Source organism: Amyelois transitella, chromosome 17 (assembly GCF_032362555.1).
Source record: "Amyelois transitella isolate CPQ chromosome 17, ilAmyTran1.1, whole genome shotgun sequence".
NCBI lineage: Eukaryota > Metazoa > Arthropoda > Insecta > Lepidoptera > Pyralidae > Amyelois > Amyelois transitella.
In genome coordinates, this window is record NC_083520.1 from 3,073,689 (window position 1) to 3,097,154 (window position 23,466).

General features: G+C 34.0%; 1 protein-coding gene across 7 annotated transcripts in view; it reads right to left on the minus strand.

Moving 5' to 3' along the window:
- Nucleotides 1–22,173, minus strand: part of LOC106143434 (NAD kinase) — a 30,314-nt gene extending 8,141 nt beyond the window's left edge. The window contains exons 1-3 of one of the 7 annotated variants that reach the window (XM_013345516.2): nt 22,042–22,173; nt 18,083–18,214; nt 264–347 (exon numbers count right to left, since the gene is read on the minus strand). In XM_013345516.2, coding sequence (XP_013200970.1) covers nt 264–347; nt 18,083–18,213 — 215 coding nt within the window. In that variant the 5' untranslated portion in view covers nt 18,214; nt 22,042–22,173. Of the gene's footprint in view, nt 1–263; nt 348–687; nt 708–2,740; nt 2,971–11,553; nt 12,201–17,763; nt 17,990–18,082; nt 18,215–22,041 lie in introns of those variants that run through there. The other 6 variants (XR_009657220.1, XM_013345519.2, XM_013345514.2 and 3 more) reach the window with 6 other exon arrangements.
- Between the last annotated feature and the right edge of the window lie 1,293 nt (nt 22,174–23,466).

A 23,466-nucleotide genomic window follows, 5' to 3' on the forward strand; every position in this document is an offset into this window, starting at 1 on the left:
TCCATATTTTTATGTTACTGTTTTAAACTTTCTTGGTCTTTGTACCAATTTGAAAATAAATGAATTAGGTTTACTATTTTCTGAAAATGATAATATTTTTTTTATTTATTTTTTATTTTTACCCAGTATTGGGTAAAAACTAGCTTTTGTTCTGGAAAAGCAATCAAGACCCAGGCTAATTAAAATAAATTATTTTTCTATCATGACGTGATCGGACATCGAATCCTCTAAAGTTATACAACCACAATCAAGTAGATACTTACATTACCATAGCAGAGTTTTTCATTATTCTGCCACATGGTCCGAACTGCTGTATGGGCGACGGGGCGTTCAGGGATCGTGTTCTCCTGAAAACAATAGAAAAATATATTAAGTATGTACTATGTGAGGCTTATTAACTAAAGATTCTTGGCTCTGAAGTCTCCGTTAGAGATAAACGTATGTTTGAATCTAAAACAAACAAATAGCTATCATCTAGTCAGATATAACGCGAGAAACTTTAAAACAACTGAACTGATTTTCCTGCAGTAGGTATTCATTGGTAAATGCGGGCGAAGCAGAACTTCAAAATAAACCCTAAATTTTGATGTATACCAGTTACATAAAATCTGGAAGTTTTTTTGTTTTTTGTTTATGACATAATAATAAAATTATGTTAAGTCATCATAATACTATTTTTCAAAGTACCTGAACGGTTGAACATGTTTGTTGAATACTATATCCACTGTTCCCAATAAAACTTGATGCGGTTAGTCTGACCACCGGCAGCGTATTGGTGGAACCTCACCACTCAATTCAATAGTATACCGCTAATCGAGCTACAGCGTGTTACATTTATTTACGAGTATATCAATAATTTTATCGCAACGACGTCGTCATATTTTGATGTTATTGAATCTTTTGATATCGGTATCAAGTGTCAGATAAAGAACACATTGAATGCGTTTTGTCACGATGTTCAAGTTACGTCACAAAGGGTTTGAATAACTTAGAATCGTGACCACAGTATTAAATTAAAATAATGGTATGAATTCAAGTTAAACACACGTTCTAAAAAGACTACGCTGAGTAAAAATAAATTCGAAATCTCCACAGCTAAAACAAATTTAAATCATTAATTTAATATGATCAATAAAGAAAATTACTAAACAAGTTAGTAAATTAATGTATTAAGAAAACGCTTGTAACTTTAAAAACTTTTGAAGAAACAACAAAACGTGAAATAAATAAAGTGATCCTATTTTTTTCAATTCCTTTTGAAGTAGCATCTGACTCACAGAACCGGTTGGACTCGCGTGACCAAATGGAATAAAAATGGTTCACGCTGTATATAATAATATTCAAATATATTATACATATACATGAACGTGAATTAGACCTTGCGACCTTTGGCTACACGAACAAAGCGAATGCCACATTTTATATTTTGATTTTTATGATAATGATTACTTTTTCTAGATTATTTCTAAATAATGGATACAATGCAAGTTGATGATTTTAAGAACCGAAAGGCTTTCCCAAAATATACTTGAAAATTAAAAATACATAAAATTAGTATCGACCACAATGACGTCAGTCAGTTAGTTTCACATATTATAATTATGGCTAAATATGAAGCTAACAACTACTTAGGTATATTTTAACCAATGCTTCATAAAACTCGAGATAAAGATAAGATTATTTTCCGCTTCCTTACAATTACACATAAAGTAAAATAAAACCCTACACAAATTCGGCACAATTCTAAACAAAGTGTCTTAAGGTTTACTTAAAGAACACCTATATTTTTTTAATGTGTACGTAACTAACGTAAAAGTAACTCCGTTTGAAAGTAGTGTCACAACACCAATCATGCAGTAAGTGTCGAGAAAATATGAAATTTTCAATCAACGAGTGTGTTTCAAACAGCATAAAATATTTAACATTGTGCTGCAACATACAAAATTAATTACACCTTGTCAATTCATTGTTGTTAAAACGAATTTGTAATCTCTGTAAACAGAGTCAAGAGGTTTGTGCGAGTGATATAATATCAACAATTAAATTTTTGAAGTTGATTAATACTAAACAGTACAGTAAAAATTTAAATTTTAACTAATTTAATCTACAAACAAGAAAACATTAGTGACATAATATTTCATAATTTGTAAGGTCAGGTTCAATACTGTGTTCTGCCTACTTATGCAAAGTAGTGCTGTGTGGTTCCGACACTTTGGAATAGAACCACTCCATAACTTACAAGCATGGGATTCCTCTTGCACATGATGAGCTAGCCACCTGTCATAATTTGAATCCATCATAAAACCATATCGCTGAACGTGACCTTTCAGTATTATCAAGACTGTCGGCTGTCTACCCCGCAAGGGATAAAGTAACTATATTTATGTATGGGAAGATACTGACGTAAACAAAACAATTCCAAGAACTCATCAACTCTTATGTTTTTTATTTTCCTATGTTGCAATTATAAGCAATCATAATAATAATGACAGATGTAAATGGTCGATATTAATTATTTAATTTTACATTTGATGAGTATATCTGTGATCAATTGATCACTTGACACTGAATATGAATTTATGTAATTCAAGGTTTGCGGAACACAAAGACTATTGAATTTCTATTATCTACTTGTAACATAACTTCAGAAATAAATAAATTCTGAAATAAATTATTGAAAATTTGAGAACACACTGTAAAACAATGGTTATAAAGTTTATATTCCATAACCCTAACTCACCTTCGATCAAAATATTCCTCTCTGGCCCTATCCAACTCGGATTTACCGGATTCGTGTGAATACTGTCTTCGCAACATTTTATCACATAATATTTTCACTTTCACCCCACTGAGATCATTTTCTGCGGTGATTTTTATTTAGCGGGTACTGTTTCAGTGCCTTTGTATTCGAGAAGCATTGAGATGCGCGGCCGACTTGCGCGGGCGCACGAAGCCTCCTAAACACTTCACAGCCACTCGAGCGACAGTTCTGACCTTGAGCAAGGCACGGTTATCGTGGTATATTCGCGGGAGGATCGTTCCTTTCCGTGTTTGATCTTATCGAACCTATGATGACGTTGGTAATATATGTGGGTCAATAACCCATGTGAATAGAAACATTTATATTTGAAAACACATTAAGGAAAACTCGGCAAGTCTTGAGAAGTTGAATAAACGAAAAAACGCTAAACAAGAAAATTCAATATAAAAATAATTTCAAAAATATCTCATCATAAACAAATAATTGTCTAGATTTTTGACATTGTTTAGTTTTAAAATAAATTGAGATGGTCTTGAATTCATTTCGCACAGCTAACTCAGTTGACTTAGGTATTTTATTTTTGTACGAGTAGAATAGCACCACCCCATCTTCCCTTGGGTTGAGGCGTAAGAGGCGATTGAGGGATTAAGCGGGGACAACAGCGCCTCCTTCGCTGATATGACAAGTCCAGAAACAAATGACACTGCGGTCTCCAAACCCGTCTGCCCAGCATGGTGACTATGGGTAAAATCCTCCCAATTTTGGGGAGACCTTAATTCAACAGTGGACTTTTATGGGCTGTTAAGTTACGGTATAAAAAGTTATGTTTTTGGTCGGTTGTTTTAATATCAAGATCACACAGAATACTGTCAGTATCTGACTATGTGAACTATTAATAAATATTATAATAAGACAAAGGTGATAAGAACGGATTTCTCACTTGTAATATCCAGCGTTATATATAAACGTAAAACTGATGGTACATTTGCTACGAATAAGTTTGCTACTGTGTTTGCAGATGATTTAATTCTGAAAATGTAAGAACTATTTTACTCCCAGGAAAACCTTAAATAGATGTCAGTTGGTCAATAAAAGACTGCATAACGTTTTTATTTACATGTTCGTGCAGTCATAAAAAGTTAACACATACGTGTGACTATTCTGTAACACACGATGTTAAATTGGTTCCTGGGTCATACCCTATGATTATATTGCTAAGTTGTACCTATTGTTATACAGCCTCCATTTGTTGTAAGTACTTACTTATGACATCATGACATCACGGCTTAAAACAAGTGATTGAGGATTGATCTCTCGCAACGTAGGGCTGTAGTGTCATCGTAAACAAATTTTTATCTGTAATGCCTCGTTGTTGTATTTGTATTGTAAAGATAAATGGAGATTAAGAAATAACGCAAATTACGGCAATGGTAGTTAAGACATAGTCACCTTATAATTTTCCCAAAGTTGTAAAGCGGATTTTAAACAGTGCCTACTTTATTAACCTATTTTTTTAATCATTTAACTATAGTTGAATTATGTTTATTAAAAAACCCATTATTAGAATCTTAAATACTATTTAGAATTAACCTTACTACCTTTCCTAAGGTGGACATCAGTTTTCTCACAATATTTTAGTCTCTTTATATCACTATGTTATGAAATTTTACGTCTATATATTTGAAATTTCTTCTAAAAAGTCCTCAAATATATTATTTGATTTCTTTAGTATACTGTTAAGCATTAAAAAGGTAGAATATCTTAGAAAGTTGATACACACACGTAAACGTGCGGATATCGTTACGAGTGCCTACAGCACGAAGTCCAAAGTGCTTATTTAAAACATTCCAGCCTTCAGATTGTGTAAGGCCATGAGCTAAATGCTGAGATATTTTGAAAAAGAACAAATAAAGTTTCAAAAATAGTTGATAGAACTGTTACGACAATTACGTATCTTGAATGTAGATTATTAGGTTTTTGGTAAGTAGGTCCCGTTGCCTGTGAATGATTCATATTATATCGTTCAGAACTTTTTTTTATTAAAGATATCATTGTTGTAACCTTCTTAGTGTAAAATAAAAGATAAAATCAGTAATATTACGCGGATATCTAAAAAACTAATTAAATTGTTCCTACTCCTAGATCTTCGCAACCCCTAGATCTTCAGGGAAATGTAACTGCATCAAACATAACAAATATGATAAATGAAATGAATACAATTAATAAAATCGATAATCTAACTCAGCAGTTCTCAAGGTCTTTAGAGGTGTTAGGTGTCAACACGGTAGCATTGACCGAGATAGCGCATCGATGCGGTGATTTCGTCATAAGTGGTCATCACAGCCTTCCATTAATGGGACCTTCGTAGGTAAATCTTAGCCCTGGAGTGAAAACGTGGACTGAAGAAGCCCAACAACACAACAAACAGTACCTAGAAATTCAAAATTCGAACTTTTTTTTTTCTAACATCCCTGTATTGCCGGTACAGTTTTGGAACATGGCCTCAATAAATTTTCCTAAATTTGGTTTTGTTCGCTCTTCGTGACAGAATTCGTGATAGCTAACTTAATTATCTTAAACGACGTGTGACTTCGTTTTAAATATATTGTTGTTTAAAATGTTCTGTAATTAAATGTACAAGCACAATTTTTTGGTATTGGCAAGAAGTCGCTTTAAATTAAAATTTTACACAAATACTAATTCTAAAGCATATTTATATAATAAACATAATTAAACAGTAGAACTTTTTGTATGTATAATTTGAAAATTTCAAAGTTATACTGACACCTATGACTACATGCGTGTAAGGCGACTGATAAATTTACATAATTCGGTTATAATAATGTCATAACAATTCTCATACAAAATTAAAAAAAAAATTAACATTTATGATTAATATGACAAATATTTATAATGGAAATGACCTAAACGACAAAGATGTTGTACCTTTGTACTGTTTCACCTCGCTTTAGCTTTTAATATAAGTATTAATCAAGAACACTATCAATCACGAGAAAATCACGACGTCAACTAACTCTTAAGATAGTATTATAGTTATGCCACAGATAACACTGAATAAGTAACCTCTTTTAACTAAATCTACAAGTTTCGATGACGCTAGATTAGAAACTTATAATGCTAGATTGTTGCTAATAGTCGGCAGCCAAGTTGTTATTTCAACACGAATGGTAATCTATAAGTATAGAGGATGTTAACTTCAGCAGTGACTTGCAGATCTAGCTGTATGATCGATGACTAGAAAGATAAAAACTTGATTTCAGAATTGTGAAGTAAGTAAAAACAATGAGTTTACGGTTTTTATTTTTGTGTGTACATACATACATACATATGGTCACGCCTACATCCCTTGCGGGCTAGGCAGAGCCAACAGTCTTGAAAAGACTGAAAGGCCACGTTCCGCTGTATGGCTTTATGATGGAATAGAGATTCAAATAGTGACTGACGGGTTGCTAGCCCATCACCATAATATTATGCATTATTGTAAGTATGACATAAAAATACAACTTTATATTTTATAATTGATAATTTAAATTATTATGTAGATAACTATGGCGATTGTTTAATTAAGAAATAAAAGAAAGGCTTTGTCGTGATTAAATTAGGATATAATTGCTCTGACATTTAAAGGATAAAATAATAAGAACTGTGACTGAATTTGTAAATTATGGTTCAAATTGTACCGTTGTAGTAGTGGGAACAATAACGGTGTCAATATAGTGCGTACATAAGAAAAAAAATTGTGAGGCAACAAAAATTTTGTTTAACCCAAGATTCGATAGCTTTTAACGCTTTTGCAATTCCAACTAACGATGATTAATGAATATGCCTGAAACCTTTATCTTTCATGTGAAAGATAAAGATTTCATGCAAAGTGATTTATCTAGACACGAAGACAACTGACCCAGACCACTTATCTACTCGATAGCTCTAGAAGTCACGATAGAGACCACGACCGTTCAAAATGATTGACGGCAGTCTTTTCACTGGCGCTTATCTAACAATGTTTTTGTTATTATTGTAACGATAAAAAGTAATCATTAAAAATTACAGTGTTTGCAACTGACTTTGACTCAATTCGTCGGAGACAAAATATATAAATACGACCCAAGAATTATAAACAAACAACAACAATAATAAGCAAAATATAAAATGGAACACACAAAACACTTGTATTGTTTCGTGTTAAGTTTGGAGAAAATTTATTAACAAGGATAAATAAAATTTACTCAGCGAATCCTTGAACATAATATTTTTTAAAATATATACGTAAAAATAAATAAAGTTAGATCAAAAATATCACCTCATACATACATATTGCCTTTATCCCTTGCAGTGTAGACAGAGCCAACATGCTTGAAAAAACGGAAATGATATCACCCCATTCAGAGTAAATATGGTAAAAGATAAAATTATATTTAAGTTTCTGAAAAATGTCACTCTAAAAAGCACTCTTAATTATTTGTACTTGGCATTCATTTGTTCACGAATTGTGTAGATCATCGTAATTATAAGTACTGTTACCAGAGTTTTGAAATATTGTCTCACAGCCGATATTTGGCTTTAGAACACCATAATGGCATGTGATCAACGGTAAACACAACTTGAGCAAAATATAGGTACATGGACCATTTCTACATGCATGTGTGTTATATGTATTTGTCTACAATTTACGTCCAACTTTCACTTATGCTCAAGTCCAGCCAGTGCCTGTAGTTGCAAAACTTAGTTTTTGTTCCACCACACGTCTCAACTGCCAATCAAGACTGTTTATGGTGACATGACTCTGTTACCGAGTGATACTAGGAACTAAATCTCTCGTTTCATGGATAAACATGACGGATATGTATACAATCAAGTCGGATTAGTCTTCATAGAATTCATAATTTTTTTCTAACGTAAATAAACGTAATGTAGCGCATAAGTTGGTGAGGATGTTACGGTAGCATACCAATATGGACGATAAAATGGTATAAACCCGCCTTTTCAAACGGGAACCGAAACCGCCACGAGATAGAAGTTTTAATTACCTAATCAACCTTCAGTTTACTTTAAACTCTCTGAAATCGGAAACCCTAACGTGATGAGAGCATGCAAGTGCACTTTAAGTTTGTTCCGAGAATAGTTACTTGGGTATTGTACATACATTGTTTCCCAAATGAATGTGGTGTTTTATGACAACCTACGTTCAGTATTAGAAATGACACAACTGTAAATATTCATACATTATTGGGTGAAAGTATTCGTTTTTCACCATAGCAACCAGGACATAACAAAACGAAAAGTTGTGCCCATAAACATTTTTTTATGTTACACCTACGAACCGTTTTACGAGGTACACAATTTAAAGTCGTAAGTCTGGAAGAACTACATTGTGCTGGATGGCTAAATGATGGAATTGAGATTCAGAGAAAGTAACAGATTGTAAAACAATTACACCGCAAATCCCATGTTTTTGTCTGAAATCATGTTTTAAAAAACACGTTTAATAAAAATAGTGACCATTTTTAAGCCTTGAAAGTAGCATGCTTCACTAATTATAACCTGGAATGGACTGCTAAAAACTGTGCAAGGTCGGGGTTTCGGAGAACGTGTTGTAACTAGGAAAAAATATTTTTTCTTTCCAAGTCTTATTTTATCTTTATTGGTAACAGTAACATTTTTAGAAGTAGAAATAATCGAACACTTATAAGTAGCTACGAATAGACAGTAGTAAATATTCATAATATTAAAGAAGTAAGTAGTAATCAAGAACTAGTTGCATATATTCAAGTTGTATTTGCTAGATCGATATTATAATAACTCAAAGCAATCGAAATTGATAAATTGCAGATTGAATATGAAATGAGCAATGGACAGGACACAAACTTGAAATAAATGAGCGCAATGGATTCACGAGACTTGCAGCAGTTAGCATAACAGATGTTGATAGGTAATTTTGTATGTACCTATATGTATTGCGGGAAAGCTTACTAACAGGATCGGCTTTCCATCGATACTCATGATAAATGCGACAGACAATTAACTGGTTTCAATTAACTGTAAATGAAGTTCGTTTTGCAATTAGATTAATCTGTCCTTAATAAATCTATTTTCTCAGGTTTTTATGAGAAGTTAAATTGAACAAATATTAAAAATATTTCATTAAAGAATTTTTATGAAGCAAGATAATTACTGTGTAAAATTTAGTTGCTAACTAAGTTGGCAATCTAATTTGGAGAACAGAGAAATATGACAACAACTTTCTTTTTTACTAGTTTTCTGATAACAAGACATTGAATTGTCATTCATTTTACAAGTCTATATAAAGTAAAAAACATACAAGATTTGATTACAGACCAACAACATCAGAGAAATGAAACTAAATAAAGTCTTGAAATGCATATTTTAAATTACACAATTTAACTATAGTACAAAAAATAACAGTATATACAATTAAAAAATCAGTTTCTATTAGTGAAACAAGCAAGGATACAGATCAAGGTACATCAAATAGAACAGAACGTGAAGCATAATTAATGACTGACGCCACGAAGGCTGCTGCAACGCTTCATGGGGTATCTGGGTCGGTATAAGGGTGTGTTCTCACAGCCCCAAACAATACATAATGCGAATTCAAGGCGTTGCTGTAGTACCCTTCGTGTGTCGCTTAACCAAAGTGAATCACAAGATTCAAGGAGTTTACCAGTAAAATTTAAGTTTCAATCATCGATACGAGAAAGAAGACTACGAAATGATAAAGGTCTCTGCAGCTGCAAGTAATTTTTGTAGTTAGTTTCATAAAATGTTGTAGAAAAATAGCGTAAAAGTTTAAAATGACGAAAATTTACATGAAATGTGAATCTTAGCTCATTGGTAGAAATGAAAAATATAATATTACATGAGTAACCACAAATGGCTACTTGATAGTTAAATAATTTCAGCAAATACGCGAGTCTGCATCGATCATTATGGTTTCTAGCATTGTTAAGTTTACGTTTTATGTTCAGTAAGTAAATCTTTTACGTTTGTGTAATATGTGGAGTAGTGCAAACCATTTACCCCGCAACAGATCATATCGGAAACCAGGTGAATCCATACAAGTTACACACAATATATGGTAACTTGGTAGGCCGGCAAAAGTAGTACACTCGATTGCGAGACGACGTTTTATTAGATTTCTTAGCAAAATTTAATTATTAAAAAAGAAAAAGTGCAATCATTGAATTTAGAAACTTAGGCGTGGCATTCTTAATTAATATACTAAGGTGAAATTATTATTGAAGACATATTCCGCGTGAATAACTTTAATGATCTTGTACAGTTTGTCTTGGGCGATTATGAACCGTTGGCAATTACTGAATAAATACAAGCTACTAGTAAAAATATCTTAATGGCACATAAACATCAGTTAAAACGAGTCCGGTTAGATTCAGATGATATAGAATCTGTAACGGCGATCGGCAATCTGCAAAGCAAATGGCCAGCGTAATGTGAGCGTTTCCAGGCATTAGACAGGCGCGTGATACTAAGCGAAAGTCAACAACTTTGTTGATTCATACGAATGGAGCACGATCCCACTTGGAAATGAGGCTAAATGCTGGCCATAGATACATACATAATATCATGCCTCTTTCCCGGATGGGTAGGTAGAGGCTACATCTTTCCACTTGCCAAGATCCATGCATTTTTTTTTCGTTTTATCCAAATTCATAACTTGTTTCATGCAAGCTGTTTATGGTACTCTTGCCAGGACGTCCCTGGTTTAATCAAGACAGTTGCTGCATAATTTTATAAATAAAGTTTAAAATGTAATTATGGATTCAATATATAAACCTCCTTATTTACTCCCTGACTTATTTAACATGATACATGATATACTTATTTAAATCTCATTTCATAAATACTCGTATTTAGTACTTAAGCCATTTTTAAAGTTATCTATTTCTACTCACAAAGACGTCATCTAGATAAGATGAAATGTATTTTTTTTTAAACTGTAACCTATGTCAAGGGTCTTCTATCTATCTTTGGGTGCTCAGCTCAATTTGTATTTGTTTGTTTAGTATTTCGATGCTTGTTGGACCGGTGTCATGATCTTGGGAAGTTTTTTACAGCAGCATAATATTACGCCTTTTTGGAATTTAACGGATTCATTGAATATGCTTTTATCCTTAGTTTGTTCTTTGGTAAATTTTTTTAATTTATAAAAAAAAATATTGTACCAAAATTTTGTCCATTTTTTATCTTTTACCTATTGTGTTCACTGCAGAAAGTGGAATAATCAGTTTTGCAAGATCTTGAGACCATCGATCATCATATTTCAGCTGTTGGTCATCAGTCAGTAAGGCGGTTACTTATGTAATTTTGGACTTTTGCTCTTGACCGTTAATGTTTAGCAGATAATATGTAGCAGGTAGCACTTCGTCTGTTCTACTTTTCTATTCTATTCTATGACATGTTTTCAGGAATGAAAATGTTATTTTAAATAAACATTTTAATATAAAATTGTTTAAGTAAAATTGTAATGGACGTTTACAATTCTCGAGTATAAATAAATAATTATATAAAACAAATCGGGTATTTTCGCTCTGTCATCGTATTGTTATGAAATGAACCAAAGTTTATCAGTTACACCAGTTATCATTTAGTAGATAAAGAAACCACCAATTTTGATAAAGACTCTGTATCCATAAGTGTATAAACAAGTCGATATACGTTTCTGATCTTATTTGAACTAGATTTAATAAATTTCTTTGAGAAATAAATTTCTTTAATACATATAAAACACTTACGGCCAAGTCCCAGATCGCCTCCTCCTGTGGCTCTTGGGCTGTGACTCCGAAGCATGCAGCAAACCCTGAGGAATAAGACTTTTGGACGGCTTTCTTCTGCACAGACGATAATCCGACCTCTCCGCTGAACTCTTACACAGCCTCGACAACTCACTTTCAGACCCGCACCACAAAGATTCCATCGCAAGCATAGTTTCAGGATTAATTCAGTACATCACTTATCGTAACGAACTAATAAACCTGGTCACGCGATCAACTTTCCCTATCAAATTACTGTTACAGCGAACAGACGCAAACAGATGATATGTTCATAATTTTAGAACGTACAAATGCAAAAGTTTAAGTAAAATTTCACAATCCGCAATGTTTTGGACACGGCAACCTTCTGCTACGGAGGCGGTGCGCGAAATCGCATTGCAAAATTCTGACACATGAAGCCTGCTCGACTGGATGGTTGAATATTGCAAGGCTATGCGGGAGGTGCGAGCAATTTGTGAATTATTGAGTTACACGGAAACGCTCGTGGCGCGATCGTCGTACGGCGATCGGCGGACTAGGACGTGAGAGCTCGCCTGCCGCGGACGATCGACTGCTTGGTGGTCACGACTCGAGTAGGGCTGCGGGCACGGCCCCTGCCGACGGCTCCACGGCGACGGCGAGTGCTCGAAAATCGCAAACAAAACCCGCCGTCTGGCTGGACACGCGGCATTATCGCGCCGATTAGCCGATGCGACAAATCTTGACCTGGATCATACTGTGGCACGCATTCATGCCCCAGTACCAAAGTAACTTTGACATTTAGCGTGTTACAACAACTATTTATTTTTAGTTGTGCTTCAATATGAGTAAGCACAGTTCTTAAGAAACACAAATACCTAGGTACCTGAAGCGGGACTCAAAAGAGATGACTCAAATTCTGGAGAAGTCAAGAACAAAATTGTAGATAAACTTGTTGTAATCTCGTTTGCCTGATCATTTTGTACAAAAAGTTTATTCTGAATTAACTAACAACTGAAGAGAGACAATTCAATGAAAAAAAAAAATTCAAAAATTTCTCCACTAAAAAATTATAATGTATATATACCCAGTAAAAAATGAGTTTTTCTAATTGCTATCACTACAGATTCTGACCATGATTTACAACACAACACGTAGCAAATACTAAACATTTTCTATTGAATAATGACAGATGTCGACGAACGTTGCTCAATTGAAGTTATAACATGATGTAATGTTATTCAAGCTCTGTTTGTCGAATTTAGTTTTACATAATTCAAAAATAAAACCTCAATAGAACTGCAAAGATGCGGAACGAAGAGGAATTAGAATTGTGTAGGATTCTTAGGAAAAGGTCTAAATAGAAAATTATCTAACTGCGTAAAACATCTAATGAGCGATATAATTGGCGAAGCATGCTATGCACATTAGAACATAACCAGTTACAGTTCGATACCAAATTAAGAAACTTTGAAAGTTTTATCATTCCTATTTAAAAGGTGTATTGATACTTTTAAAAATAAATAGTCATAGAAAATTTCGCCATATCATCTGGGTAGCTACCCTGATAATATAGTGTATACCTAGACAGCATAATACAATTGTGTGAATTTTTTGTTCACATTTGTAATGTGTGAAAAGCTGGCTCTTTCTGGGCCGATTTGTTTTTAAACCATGTTAGTTTGGCACTATAAACAAAGGTTCATTTGGGGTTAAAAGAATTGGCACAAGATCAGCGCAGAGATTAATTTCAAAGGAAACATCTGTTTCTCGAGCGTGGGTCAAAAGTCATCGTCCGAAAACTGTTACATTCCTGCCTGGGGCGTGAGTCAGTACAGATTGAATAACCAAATAAAGAGATTACAGAACACATTTTCTTAAAAACTTACGAGACTTTAAATACCCTAAATGAAGGCAAAATCGGAGCAAATAGCCTCAGAACTGCCCACTTGCCCTTCACGTGCCCTTATTAGAAGTAAATAGATGCATTTCCAATATCAAATCAGCAAAAACTGTTCAGATTATGGAGAACAAAAAAGAAACTTTTGATTTAATATTTTGACCAATATGCTGCTGATTATTATATCAAAAGGCTAACATCATAATAGGAGGATTTCAATCAAGCATTACCGTTGTAATATTTACTTAGTTTCGTGTATTTAAAGTATAATGTAACGTTTTTCGTTTCTGTTAATAGATTTCAAGATCATAATTTCTAGCAATGGCGGCATGTTATTACTAAAATAAGTAGCACAATGGGCACTAACGACAAATTTTCCTTCTGCGTTCCTTTATTTTGAGAGTGTACATCACATTTCTTGATAATGCGGAACCGTCAGAAATGTGTCACAGCCGAAAGAGAATGAATGCGTCGCAACCAAGCCGTTAAATGCAATTTTTATGAGTATGATTTTATTCTTACATACTTACTTGAATATAAGTGAGCACACTAAACACTATGATGGAAAAGACAATTTAAAAAATAAGTAAACAAAATTGCACGTAAATATCGTAAATACTTGTTGATATCACTTACACATGTTAAGAAATTTAAACATGCAGTCACCAAGCAATAGTTGGTATTAAAAGTCAAAGAAGAAGTAGTCTTCTCAAAGCCTTCTAGGATTGGCAACATTATTCTACCACTATTTGATTATACAGAAATGATTGTATTAAGGTATGTATCGATCGACATATAGCGACGGGCAAAATGCTACGAACCTAAAAAGAAACGAGCTTCAAAGTATTTCAATAGAATATATAAAAAATAAGACTTTGCAAGAAATAATGATTGTTCAATAGGTAACAAATTATTAATATAAAATAAATTAGCAATTAGCACAGGTAAACTAAGGTTTGTAAAACGGTCACGAGAACAGCATTCTTCACCAGAAACAACGACGGGTCCGTTAAAAAATTCTTTGCATTCTTCGCCTCTTTTTGTAGCCCTCGCCCTGGGCCATCGCCATTACCATTATTGGAATCATCGGAATGTCAAACATTTACATTTGTATTTTTTTTTTGTTGATGGATCATTCCGTTTAGTTTCCTGGTTTTCTCTTATGTTAGGTACGAGACCAAATGGCAATTCGTTGGTTTCTTTTTATTCTATGGTTATGTTTTTAAGTAGGTATGCCTACAAAGGTGAAAATTGCAAAAAAATCTCAATTTGGTGTATTCACGTAAAAAACCTTTTTAGGTCACTGCAGACAAACTTCAACTTAAAGGGATAAAGGTCTCCGTTTTGTCGATAGTACATATGTATGTAGCAAAGCGGCTTTTAGTTTTAACTTTCTGTTTTAAATTCCATCTGCAAGTCTATGTTCTTCGAAAACTATAATCCTATGTCCTACACAAATGCATATATTCACGTCTATATCCCTTGCGGGGCAGACAGAGCCATAAGTCTTGTAAAAGACTGTAAGACTGTAGGCCACGTTCAGGTGTTTGGCTAAATATCTTACTAACGTGTAGACGCTCTGCACATTTGCTGTTAAAGTACGACAGGCGTTACCAAAGAAGATATAATGATTCACTACGTACGTCAATTCGATATGCCCTTTTAATCTGAGTAAAAATAAAAATGTTTATGCTATGACTTTTAATCGCAGGATATTATATATTGTTACGAGAAACACAAACAGACTAATATTCTGACATACATTCATACATATAATGACGTCTATATCCGTTGCGGGGTACATAGAGCCAACGGTCTTGAAAAGACTGATAGGCCAAGTTCAGCTGTTGGGCTTAATGACAGAATTGAGATTCATATAGTGACAGGTAGCTAACCCATCATCTAAAAGAAAAATCCCTAGTATATAAGCCTATTTCTTAGTCGCCTTTTACGACATCCATCGGAAAGAGATGGAGTAGTCCTATTCTTTTTGAGTCTGAAACTTAACTTCGACAAATGTTTCTGTGCCGGATGAGCAGCCGACAGAATGGTTGGTTTATGAGTTGTTCAACGACAAAACCTTTCTACTACGAACGAGTCGCCGACAGAACGATTTATTCATAAGCGAATTGATGACAGAACCTTTCTACTACGAACGTTTCGCCGACAAAACGATTCGTTAATGAGTGAATCGACGACAGAACCTTCTACCAAAAGAAGGATTCGTCGACAAAGCTTGGTTGGGCGTGTTTTGCCACTAAAAATAATCACCTAAGCGTATCCGTTCCGTGGGGTTATGAAACTTCAACCACTGATCTACCAACGCTCACATAGTTTGTTACTATTAAATGTACCCTAACTAAATTTAATCTTATGTTATGGAAGACATATGACGCCTTGGAAGCGGCAGTAAACTTAGTTTTTAAGTAATTTATTTGACGTCAACCAATGTTGTTAAACCATACGACAATTATTAAGCGATATATAGTATCCTATGATAATGAATAAAATTTTTGAATTTTGAATTTTTTTTTTAATTTTGAATTTATAGAAAATTTCACAAAAGCTGTTCTAATTTCGTAGGATACATTATTTTGTATTAATTAAATATATATGTATAACTATATAAACTCTAAATTGTAAATAATAAGATGTTTTGTAATAATCATATTTAATTGTATATATAACAAATTATTAACATTTTTTTTAGTGGCAAAACACGCCCAAACAAGCTTTGTCAACGAATCCTTCTTTTGGTAGAAGGTTCTGTCGTCGATTCACTCATTAACGAATCGTTTTGTCGGCGAAACGTTCGTAGTAGAAAGGTTCTGTCGTCAATTCGCTTATGAATAAATCGTTCTGTCGGCGACTCGTTCGTAGTAGAAAGGTTTTGTCGTTGAACAACTCATAAACCAACCATTCTGTCGGCTGCTCATCCGGCACAGAAACATTTGTCGAAGTTAAGTTTCAGACTCATTCTTTTTCTATTGGTGCCAGAAACTACACCACATTTTATTATCTCAGCATACTCGTATTGCACATTGTATTCCTAATTTGCCCAAAGATTTGGGTACACCAAAGAAGACGGCATGTTATTGATACTGTATGCTTAAAATAGATTTGACAAATGGACTGTGTACTGGATACTAACTTGCATTTAGTAATTTCAATGCCTAAGCAAGTATGGTGAGGTAAAATATGGCAAGTTTCTTTGCACATAAATGACCCCAACCTGTTAAGATAATGATAAAAAGATCACAGTGGTCAAACTGCACCCTACCTATAGATAATTGATTGCAAATCCAAGTGAAGATGCACCTAGGAAATTGTTTTATTTTTGTAAGTAGGTTTGACTATCAAATAATCAAACTTGTACAACAAAATCAATACAGATAATCAAAAGGTAAACATTCACATTCATGCCTTAATCCCTTATGCAGTACACAAAACTTTAAGTCACAATACTCAAAGGCCACACGTAGGATTTAGATAATAACAGGTTACTAGCTAATTGCCCACAAGAAGTATCCTAAGTCCATCCTAATATGCTTTTCCCTTGATTGACTTTACAATCTGCATGAGAAAAGACACATTTGACACACACAATTTATTTTGCTTCCTCAAAGATTTAAAGGTACAACATTGTTTGCTTTGGGACATAAGTGTATTAGATAATTATTTTGAATGTTCTGGAACAGTGGAAACAGATATAATGAAATACAATCATCAGAAACATGGCCATTTCATGGTCATGGTTATGTTAAAAAAAACACACACATAAGGGTTGCCAAATATGTACCAAAGGTCAAGTTTCTCTGCACAACAAACAATATGGATAATATCATTGTATCATATCCCTGCAGGGTTAAGCAGGGAATACAGAGGACCAGACACATACATTGAACAGATAGGAGAAACAATATAGTAAAATGAGGTCATAATAAATAAAACTATTCTCATTACCAGCTATAATATTGAATTTTTCACCACACAACAAGAATACAAAATGCTGCATTTGGCCTATATTTTTAAACAAGTATAGAAAATGAATGGAAAGATAGATAGAATACCCTTTATTGCACATATATATCGGCCTTATTGCATTGTGCAATTGCTTCCAGGCAACTTTTTTGGCAACTGAGACATAGGTAAACAATTACCTTGGTTTTTAATCAAGTGTAAACTTTGACACAATCAGGTTCTTCAATGCTACCGTTAAAGCGATTATTATTTAGGCATATTTAATGAAAATAGCGTAAGGAGTTATTGCAAAGAATTGTTAAAATATTGTGAAAAATTGCGATGTTTCCTACCTTTCTTCTTCGTCAATAATTTCCTTGCTTGTACAGGGAGGTTTTCCCTTAATTTTCTTATCCATGTTCTAAGACTAACTGCACTGATCCCGTGTGATCATAATAGTTTCATTCAATTAGCTTAATTTTGATGGGTCGAGAGGACACACAAATAAAAATTATAGAAATTTAAAAATAAATACACCTCAATTTTAGGTTAACTGCGAAATATTTTTACCCTACACTTGACAGGATAACTTTGACAATGACAGCGGAAATAAGGCATGGCAGAGGCCACGATGCTGACTGTAGTAGACGATCATAAATCTATAAAACATACCTGAAGGTATTCAATTTATCAACCACTTTAGTCAAATGTGTTTTTCTCAGCGGTCCTGGAGAACCACCCGGGGAATTTTCCCTGGATTCGGCGGCAAGCGCCCGTGCCACCATTAAGTCTTGTTCGTTCATCCTGTAAAGATAAAAAAAGAAGAAAGTAAGTAAAAAGGAAATAATAAGGTAACTATCTGATAAATTCATCTTTGTTTTTTGTTTTTAAACATTCTATTTTATTTCAAATTACTAAAAATAGATTACAAATATTATATTATATTCATCTTTAGCAATTTGAACCCCAACCTTCTTGTCTTCTTCAATATGTTAGACACACAAATAAAGAAGATTAGACAAGAATAAATGGTCTGTTTCAGTGTTTTCAATGAATACTTTTATTCATTCCAATTTTAATAAAAAAAGGTATGTACCTATACCTGCCTAATATAATTACGGCAATTAAGAAAACTGCATTAAAAGAAGAATCAGTAAAGTTGTGTGAACGAACACACCTACTAGATACCTAATAAACTTCCATACGACCAATACAAACTAACTGAGAAGAAAGGTACATAAGTGGACAAAGGGTATGTATATTGTATTATTTGTCACTCATTGTAAGTAGTAAGGTACCTATTCTTGTACAAAGTAAACATTGTATGTAAGCGGAAGTTTTTGTAGGAATTTGTACATTGATGATATGATGTTTAATTTATTATCATCTTAGGAAATATTTAAAGATAGGTAAGGTATATTATACCATTTGTTCGATTTATGACAGATACTGAGATGTGCAAATAGATCTGAGGAATAAGGATACTACAATCATTGAGAGGTGTCTGGAGTCTCCCCTACTTCCTGCGGACGTATTTTTGGCTTACATGCTAGTCTGGTAGCAAAAAAAAGACTAGTTAATATACTTATTTGAAATTCTTCTTTTAGGCAATGGGCTAGCAACTATTTCAATCTTAATTCTATCATTAAGTAATACAGCTGAACGTGGTTATTAGCCTTTTCGAAACTGTTGGCTATGTCTTACTCGTAAGGGATAAAAGCGTGATTATATGAATGTATAATTTCGGAATCCTTTCGCCCACTTAACACGCCCTTGCAATTCAACCATTGAAAATTTCCCGATATTGGGGGAGTTTCTGGAAAACCTAATTTCCTTTCTTGGTGCTTGTCATGGTGAAATCAAAACCGGACTGTAGGTGTACCATCTTCTACAGTTTCTGCTATGTAGGTATATGGGCCTCTTATGTATTCAATGGTGGTTCCGTGCCCCAATAAGAATTTCATCCGAAAATTTTTGACATATCGGTTATGGATAGATAAATGGATGAGTAGTATCTTACAAACACGTACCTACTGAAACCGCAAATTCCTTTTTTGATATTTTCGCCAAAAAGGTCGTCTACTGGTAATTGATAAGTACGAAATTAAAACTAAAAGCGTGTTACCATCCAAGGCGAACTGGGTCGTGGCGTGCTTTAATTATTCGCCATGTGTGGAATGGCGGGCCGCGAGGTTGGAGCGAGGTGTGTCTGTATGACGAAGCGAAGACTGATTATACATACATACTTTACAACACATCTATATCCCTCGGAGTAGAAAGAGCAAACAGTCATGAAAAATACTGGAAGGTCACGTTCAGCTTTATGGCTTGATGATGGAATTGAGTTTAACTAGTGACCGGTTGCTAGCCCGTCGCCTTAAACAAGAATCAAGAATCCCAAGTTTATTAGTCTAATGTTGGAACTGCCTCATATATCGTGGTCTATATAAAGTTTTGTAAGTGAGTATACGAGTGAGATATAAATATGTTAAGGGTTCAGTTAATAAATTGATCGCCGTCGCAACAGACATGACCCCTGATTCACATTTTCATTTTTTTTTTTTGATATTTCGTGCGATGACTTTCAGTAAGCACAGGTAGGTATTTTCCAGCCAACAGAAATACCATATTGTGTGCCAGCTACTTCTCTGTCAGTGCAGATTGTTAAAGTCTATCAAAGCTGGGGCTCTAAACCTTGATTTTCTTCTTTTAGGCGATGGGGTAACCGTCTCTTATTGATCAGACCAGACCCAGTAGCATGACACGCGCAATGTTTTTATCGCTGTCTCGTTTTACGACATAATTAAAAGCGAAACAGCGATAGTTATCGCGCGATAAAAACGGCGTCGCGCGTGTTATGCTCCGGGGGAACATCAGCATGGAAGCATTCAGTGTCAATAATATTTTATCTTTTCACAAAATCTAAATAAATTAATTCTAATAAATTTTTCGCAAATCTCTCGTCGGTTAATGGTATTCTTGACCAGACCTTACTCCGTAAAGTTCCTGATCAAGGTACGTACATTCATCTAGGCCTTCACCTTCCAATGTTTCCATTTACCAGCCTCATATACCAGTTAATCCACCCAAATAAACGTGTATTCACGGAGGAGCTAATTGTATCTCATATAATAATGATTCAACCGATACAAAGATAAGCTTCTTATCTATAACGATGAACTAGATTTCTATTGTACCTATTTAATGAGTCTGATACAACAGTTGTAAGGTTCTCTTAATTATTTTTTCGCCGTTTGAAGACGGCATTCGAATATGTCACACTTTCAAAATATAAAAACATAAACATTTCTTTACATAATTTCGATTTTTAAGTCAATCTTTTTTAAGTTAATATTTTTTCAACGCTTTCTTTATTTAAAAATTAGTAGGTTTACAAACTCTGTTTACCAATAAGCAAACGAACTAACTACAATTACCTAAGTAGTCATAATATTATTTGTAAATTCCAACATTTACGACGTGACATTTTCTTATTATCGGGCTCTAAAAACATCAACCATTGTAAAACGATGGTATCATAGTTATTTCCTTTGCCCGATATAATAGTTCATTCATTCATAATCCAAGATCTCATGCATGATAATTCATCACAGACATAGATAAAGCTAGACCCCGCTAGCGTATGTAACTCGCGTTCTAATTCTAACTCGCGTGATATTTTTTCAAAAGCGTTTCCTTCGGTTTTTGTAGTCTTTGATAGCCAAAATATAAATATGTTTTATCATGTAAATTGTAGCTGTATATCTGTTTAATCTATTACCAAAAGACTTCAACCCTAATTTCGTGCTGTTCATTCCACAGCAATGAAAAGTTGACACGCTTGATTTGATGAATGAGTGAGATTTGACACATGGGTGAAGTGGCGCTATTTAGACACGTCTATGTCTTTGTCGTTCACCAGTTTTTTAAAAAGTCATAACACTTAGGTATCACCTACACTACAACTGACGTCAATTTTGCAAAACAAGTTCTACCAGTTTTTTAACACCTCTTTAATGTCAAGAAACTTGAATTTATGATTGTTCTGACAAAATAAAGTATGATAAACGGCGAGCTATGGCCTATGCCGTAGGGCTTCCGGAAGAGGGCAATAAGAACGTTTAATATCTTTTATATTTTTTATTACTTGAATGTCATAACAGCCGATAAAATAATAGTTTTAAAAATCCCAAATAGGTTTATATCAGGTAATACTGTAAAAAATAATCTGTCTTAAGGCAGTATCAGACTTTAAAGAGGATAAAATATAAATAACATTTGCGATACCTACAATTAGTTGAGAATGTAATAAATAGGATTGGATTTGACAATTGTGTTCACAGCACACACTTTTCCAATCATGTCTATGTCTATATTGTTCTGCCATACCGTTTTACGCCATGCATAACAATGTTTGCACACATTTCGATAAGAAGATTCCGTTCAAATTAAATTTATTGTAATCTGTCACACCTATTCCATACAGTAAATAAGTAAATCTACCCTTTAATTTTGCAAATTATGTAGAACAAACCTAAAAACAAGCAGCGTTTTATTTCAAATTGTCAAAATAAATATTCCCTGTGATAATATCTATGCCCATTTTTTATAGTTTTAAAATCTTCACCTACCTCTCAGCCGAATCACCAAATCACAAAAATGCCGAACTATTATTAGACATGAGTATTTATTTACACTCGCGCGCGTGCGTTCAGTGCCACCTTTAGCATTACAATGCGTGGTGTGGGGTCGGCGTGTCAACGAGGTCTGGTCTCCGGCAGACAATGTAAGTCACGGTCATAAAAGCCTCTCACTCGTTTCCGAGTGCACTTCTTTTCGGAGTTAAATAGTTACCTATTGATGACATAATGCTTTGATTGACTTTCGAAGCTGAGGTTGAATTCATAGCCGCTTAAGATTGTATACCGCTAGTAGACAGTTTCTATCTTGTATCACAAGGAAAAATTTACATAGCGTCGCAGCTACGTATCTAGCAAGTTATAAAGTTAACGTCATTTCCTATGGCAACTGTCATTGTATTTGTATATACGCATATATACATACATATAATCACGTCTATATGTCTTGTGGAATAGACAGAACCAACAGTCTTGAAAAGATTGATAGGCCACGTTCAGATGTTTTTCTTAATGATAGAATTGAAATTCAAGGTTGCTATCCCGTTGCCTTATAGAAGAATCCGTAGTTTATAAGCTATCTATCCCTTAGTCGCCTTTTACGACATCCATGGGCAAGAGATGGAGTGGTCCTTTTATTTATATTTTATTAGTACCGGGTACCACACGGCACTATTATTTGTAACATACAATTTACATTTTTTCCTTCATGTTACTTAATTTTTATCCCATACTCGGGCACGGGCGTGTAAATTTAAATATTTACTTTCATTTCGACTTGTAAACTTTTTAATGCACACATTGCACACATAGGAAATATGACAAATTACAAAACGGTCATTAGGTAAATTGAGAAGAATATGTATAATGGCGGACTTATTCCAATCGGGATTTCTTCCAGTCAACCAAAATTGAGAGGAATATCCAAAATTAAGAGGGAGCGTACATAAAAGCATGAAGATGCATTTGACCTGTAATCGATATATCCCTATAAATTTACAAATATCTAAACCTTTTTAGCTGTTTAGGTATCCTTTCTTTTATATTGTGGTGACTAGGTTAATAAACTACTTATTATATGTGGGCATTAGCATAGCAAATATATTTACTTATTTTTAGCATTTTATAGTGAATATTGTGTATATTTTTCATATTTGTTTTGGTTTAAGTCGATATTATTTCGCAAAAATCTGGTATCGCATCGTAGAGCTTTAGTAGCAGTGATAAAATCGTAGCAGGCGCAGGCGCCGTGTAGCGTAGCTGCGTAGCACATGTTTAGTGAACTGACTGTTTTGCTAAACTAGATTATTACTACGCTTTTATTAGCTTGGGTTGTATGTATGTACGTATGTATGTATGTAACGGAATCTTTGAGCTTAATTTTCACTGATTTCTAAACGTCTGATCAACTTGGAACTT